Consider the following 6,000-nt stretch of genomic DNA (forward strand, 5'->3'; position numbering starts at 1 on the left):
GGAAAGTTGGGAATTCAGTCTGACTGATCACAGTGCGAGTTGCTAATTGGATTGCAAAATTAATTCGCTATGCGAATTCGAAGTGAAAATCGCAACTCGCACCTAATACTAATAGGATTGACACCTATGTGTTTCTTTGTTTAGAAGATGAAAGACGAATCATGTTTGCTTTTGGTTCACATTCTTAAAATTTCAGTTGAAAAACAAAAATATATTTTTTGGCCATTTTGGATACATTTTATTTGACCTGTTACAATGTACATGAAGACTAATGGTTTTTTCTGAAAATGCAAAGTGTTCAGAAAAAAAACCCAGCTATAATTTGTGTGGGTATGACATAAAAAAATATGGTTGATATTGATGTTGGAATGTGATGAGGGCAAACATCAAAAAATGGACTCAGTAGGGGGGTGAGAGAACCTTTAGCAGCGAAAGGGTTAATACAGCTTAGCACATTGGGCGCATACAGTATTTGTTGCCCTTTTCAGTTTGGTAACTTGTTTGTTGGTTAATACTTTTTCTTTGATTTCAGGGAGGCCTGGTTGGACTGGTGGATTATCCAGATGATGACGATGAGGAGGATGATGAAGATGAGGAGGAGAAGGAAGAGACTCTGCCAGCCTCTAAGAAAGCAAGGCTTGGCTCCTAATACCAGCGTTTGTTTGGGCAACTCCCATCTAATACGTGATCTCCCACAACAACAGAAAACACACCACAGCTGCGCGCACAGCGCTGTGAGCAAGTCCGTCACAATCCAACATGTAGATATCTGCTCATAAGTGCCAATTCCCAGGAGCACGAGGAGAGGGGGGGCGGCCATTGTAAGACAGGACTATAGACGCCTTCTGCTCTCACACAGACCACACGTTGCCCTTTTCTCAGGGAAGGAAAAAAAAAGTAAAATAAAAAGCCAACGGGGCAGGAGTTTCTTGTAGAACTCTGGATTGGCTGGTCCGATGCTCCTAAGCGTAAGTGTGAGGAGGAGAGAGGCTGTGAAACGCGTCGTTCAGGAGAGGAGAGCCTGCAGCTACACCATGGATGCCAGCACTTCTGTTTGGGTGGAATGTTCTGCCTATTATAGGATTCACACATCCTGAACATTTTTGTCATTACATTTGCCACAACAGGTTTTAAAGCCCTTGGTGGGGTGAGCCGATTATAACCTTTTTCCTCCGTTCTTTACATTTTTGTTTTTGTTTTCTTTGTATTTTTATTTTTTTCTCCACTCGATGCCCCCGTATGCCCTTATACTGCAGCTTTGTTTTGGAGGTGTAGGGGAAAAGTCTCCACCCCATCTTAATTAAAATTTGATTGCAATTCTAGATGTGGTCATTTTGTGTCATGATTTGTACCATTATATATTCTGATCCCTCCACCCTGGGTCTATGTTGAGTTGTTGAATCTATATTTGGGACCATTAAATTTTCTTTTCCTGTAATATCGTTTAGTCTTGTGATGTTACCTGTGTGTCATTGTGGATCACTGCTGGGGTACTTAGAGTGGGCAGAGACACTATGTCGTGACGGTTCTTATCCCTACCACATTGTATCATTTCTATTTCCCCAGGAGCTCAGGACCTCACAATAGGTTTGATACAGAGTCGCTCCGACATTATTTGCAAACTAATAAATGTGTATAGTTACTGACATACAGGGGTTATTTAAAAAGAGAAGAAAAAAAAGCAGAGTTGCACTTGGTGCACTTATAGGATCGGTAATGAATTATGTCTCATCAATCTTTATTGTTTCCATCTTAAAATAATGTGTTCAAAACAATGTAGGTGAAATATAGGTTAAATTGATAGTGCATAAAGATTAGAGTGTGAAAAGAAAACATACTATATAAAATCTATTTAAAAAAAAATTCCCTTATGGCCGCTGATAGGTTAATATCATTTGTCTGTCGACTGATTTGGATCCTGTTTATTAAAGAATATATTTCTATTTACAGGATCAAATGAATCACTACAAAACATTTATTATCACTATTAGTTATTGTGTGTTCGTTTATTATGAATTGAATAATGGCTGGGTGATTGTGCTCATACAGGTTTAAGGATTACAGCATGATGTTAGTTGTTAGTGATACTGTTATTTGTAACCATTCCTTCAAGTCATAAAATGACACAGAGTATCATATTATTTCCACGTGCCTATTTGTGTGAGTATTTCAATTCTGCCGTTCTGATCATTCTGGCTCTCGCTCACACACAATGTCACATGTATTAATAGTCTCACACTGTGATAGCTGTGGTCTGGATTTAAACAGAGATCCCGGCTATAGCTTTGAATCTCCCTCATGAGTTGAATTGCTTAACGCCCAGTCACATTAAAATTCAATGATCCAGTCGGAGCAGACAGTGCAAAATATCACAATAAGTGTCATATAACATTAGAAATGACCCGCAGCTATTGAGGGAAACAACGCGCGTTTCGCCTGTGGTCTGCTTTGTCAAGGCAGTGCAGCCGCAGGCGAAACGTGCGTCGGCGGTTCCCTCAATAGCCGCTGGTCATTTCTAATGTTAGAGGATACTTTTCCAGACTATGCTCCGGATATCCAGAGAGCGTTAATAGGACAGATGAGAGATGCGGCTTCCTATATTGGGGAAGCGTCATTAGATGCCAGCCTGCTGACCTCTAGGGTTTCGGCTGCAGCTGTGTCTGCTCGTAGGTCCTTGTGGCTGAGGTCCTGGAGAGCAGATGCAGACTCTAAAAAGGGCCTGGAGGCCTTACCTTTTAATGGGGAGTTGCTATTTGGTCCAGACTTGGACAAAATAGTGGATACTCTGGCTAAATCCAAATCAGCCTTCCTCCTTCCGGCTTCAGCACCTGCTAAGGTGAGGAGCTCCGCCTTTCGGGTTCAGGGTAAGGCCAAAGGTCAGTCCTTCCCGAAGCAGTCAGCGACCAAGGCCGCCTCTAAGCCCAAGAAGCAGGCCTGGAGTGCTAGGCGCCCTTCTTCCAAGCAGGAAGATAAACCTTCCAGATAGGACGGGCCTCCCTCTGGGGGACCCCAGAGTGGGAGGCCGACCTCTTCAATTTGTCCAGTGCTGGCACAATACCACCACGGATGTCTGGGTTCGAGAAGTTGTCGAAGCCGGATAATTGGCTGAGACAGGATTGGTTTAAGATTAGATCGAGGCGACGCCATTTTGCGAATGGCAGCCCAGCGCCATTCTAGTGAAACTCGCCATTATAAGTACATACGGCGATGCTATTATTTAGCGTCGTGCGATTCCCATGCAATAGAAAGAAGTTTAAAGTCCTCACCACATTAATACAGACAGTCAGTAATACATATAAAATGATTATCCCTGCAAAACACGTACCATGGTGTACCCCACAAAACACATAGTCGCACAGCTCTAACTACAATACTTACACACTGCACATTTACATAAAAGGTTTCCTAGCATTAAAGTGTAATATCCAAGTGTGGCCGGAGGCTGGCCACACGAGGCTAATGGCGGCCGCGGCAATGAAGGGGTTAATCTCTGTGTTGCGGTGCCATTTTTAAAGGGACAACGGTCGCTGGGTGCCATATTTAAAATGTATTAGCGGCGCTAAATGCCGAGTGTGTTAAATTAAATGTTTTAATTTTGTATTTCCCTGCCGCGGTCCAGCCCCGCTCTGGCGGCCGCGGCAGGGATGAGGTAACACCGGGGGAGAACGGAGTGCCGGAGCCGCTCTGCGCTCCACGCTGGGACCCGTGAGTGTGACTCCCGGCGTCCCAGCTCCAAAGGGAAAGCCAGCTCCCTGGACCCCCAGCGCTGTGAGCCATCAACGGGAGAGCCCCAGCAGTCCCAGACTGCAGAGCTGGGCACAACATAAAAGCACAAATTTAAAATAAATATAAATGTGTTTAAAATGGCTTGTGCAGCACTGAGCCAGGACCAGGGAGGTCCTGGGCTGCATACTGTATGAAAAAAAAAACAATGTATTTTAAATGTATATATTTAAATTTTATGTAAAGTATATAATTTTAAGTAAATTGCACTTACCTGTGGTCTGTGAAGGTCCAGGGGGATCCGAAGCTCTCTGTGGGCTGCTGGGTCCCCCAGCCTCTTCCCTAGGGGAATAAAAATGTTCTCCTATGCAGCCTCATGCCTGGAAGTGGTATGAGGGGGTGCATAGGAAGCTGGCTAATGCAGCCAGCTAAGTGGGTTTAGGGAGCTTCAAATCGCTTCCCTTCCATGGTCAGGAAACCGTGCCCGGGGACTCTGCTTGCCCACCTCTGGAGGTCAGATTCAGGCAAAGGTAGGAAGCTTGGTCCCTTAGCAGATTCCTGGAAGTAGGATTTTGGAGGGAAACCTTCCCCCGGCCCTAGACGAGCCGACTCCTGGGTGGCAACCAAAACCCCAGGTAGTCTCAGGCTCAGGGGAGTGACCACTCCCCCCTGTGCATAGGGGACAATGTTAAACGTGCATGTGGTTAGCACATGCACAGGTCATGCACTTATGAGCTTACCTCCTGCGGAAATGTGTATTAGAGTGGCATAAAAGAAGGCTTCGTGCCTGGTAAAATTGTACATACTTGTGAATCCTGTGTGCAGAAGAATTGCTGTAACATCTTGTATGCTGAAATTCCCCTTCAATCCGAAGGGAGGGTCTTTTTTTATGACTGAGAGCAATAAACATCTTGCCTTCACTTCGACTATATCTGTACCCTGCGACCAAAAGAATTGCGCCAAACGCTATTCCGTTCTCCGGCTGTTCTGGGTAAGAGCTCCTATCTAAGGTTTAGTACATGGTAAGCAGACCGTGTTTGGTGTTGTACTGATCCACTGTGTCTCAACAGATTTCCGGTACCATCGGTGAGAAGATCGCAACATGCGTCTGCAAACTATGGACTATAGAGAGTTAAAACATTAAAATGTACTCTGTAATGTTAGCAGCTTAGATTAGCATGCAGCGAGAAAAAGGACACAAAGGGTTGTTAGAGGCTGTTTGTGTCCATTCGAATTAACCTATAAACTATCCTGTAACAGAAGCACCTTTAAGAAGAACCAATGGAATCATGCCAACCTAGTCTATTGTATTGCCTATCCCCTGTAAGAGTATATATGTGCGCTCTCTGATCCTTGCCTTCACTTCGACTATATCTGTACCCTGCGACCAAAAGAATTGCGCCAAACGCTATTCCGTTCTCCGGCTGTTCTGGGTAAGAGCTCCTATCTAAGGTTTAGTACATGGTAAGCAGACCGTGTTTGGTGTTGTACTGATCCACTGTGTCTCAACAGATTTCCGGTACCATCGGTGAGAAGATCGCAACATGCGTCTGCAAACTATGGACTATAGAGAGTTAAAACATTAAAATGTACTCTGTAATGTTAGCAGCTTAGATTAGCATGCAGCGAGAAAAAGGACACAAAGGGTTGTTAGAGGCTGTTTGTGTCCATTCGAATTAACCTATAAACTATCCTGTAACAGAAGCACCTTTAAGAAGAACCAATGGAATCATGCCAACCTAGTCTATTGTATTGCCTATCCCCTGTAAGAGTATATATGTGCGCTCTCTGATCCCAGTCGAGAGTCTTCTTGCTGTGCTGTTGACGGAGGTTTCTATGAAAATTAGAAAATGTAGATGTGACATTTTACACGGATGGGAGTTATCATAGACAAACTGACACTGGGGAGTTATGTACAGGCTATGCTGTTGTAAATGATGAAGACATCATAGAATCCGAACCTTTAGGCCCACCACACTCGGCACAAGTGGCGGAACTGGTGGCACTAAAAGCGTGTGAATTAGTGGAAGGTAAATCTGCTAATATCTACACTGACTCTAGGTACGCCTTCGGGGTAGTACACGATTTCGGTGCCTTATGGCATCTGAGAAAATTTATGACAGCAGCAGGCACACCAATAGCACATTCCAGACATATAAAAGGACTACTAACAGCAATCCAATTGCCAAAGTCAGTGGCAGTAATAAAGTGTAAAGCCCATACATGTGAAGATGATCCAGTGTCACTGGGCAACAATAGGGCAGATGAAGCTGCAAA

General features: G+C 44.2%; 1 protein-coding gene across 1 annotated transcript in view; it reads left to right on the forward strand.

Moving 5' to 3' along the window:
- The window catches only part of PPP4R3A (protein phosphatase 4 regulatory subunit 3A), a 76,448-nt gene extending 75,126 nt beyond the window's left edge, over window positions 1-1,322 (forward strand). Inside the window, exon 15 of the mRNA XM_088455541.1 lies at window positions 533-1,322. Coding sequence (XP_088311667.1) covers window positions 533-649 — 117 coding nt within the window. The 3' untranslated portion in view covers window positions 650-1,322. The remainder of the gene's footprint in view (window positions 1-532) is intronic.
- The last annotated feature ends 4,678 nt before the right edge of the window (window positions 1,323-6,000 follow it).

The sequence above is a fragment of the Taudactylus pleione genome, unplaced genomic scaffold, assembly GCF_031769625.1.
Source record: "Taudactylus pleione unplaced genomic scaffold, aTauple2 ptg000660l, whole genome shotgun sequence".
NCBI lineage: Eukaryota > Metazoa > Chordata > Amphibia > Anura > Myobatrachidae > Taudactylus > Taudactylus pleione.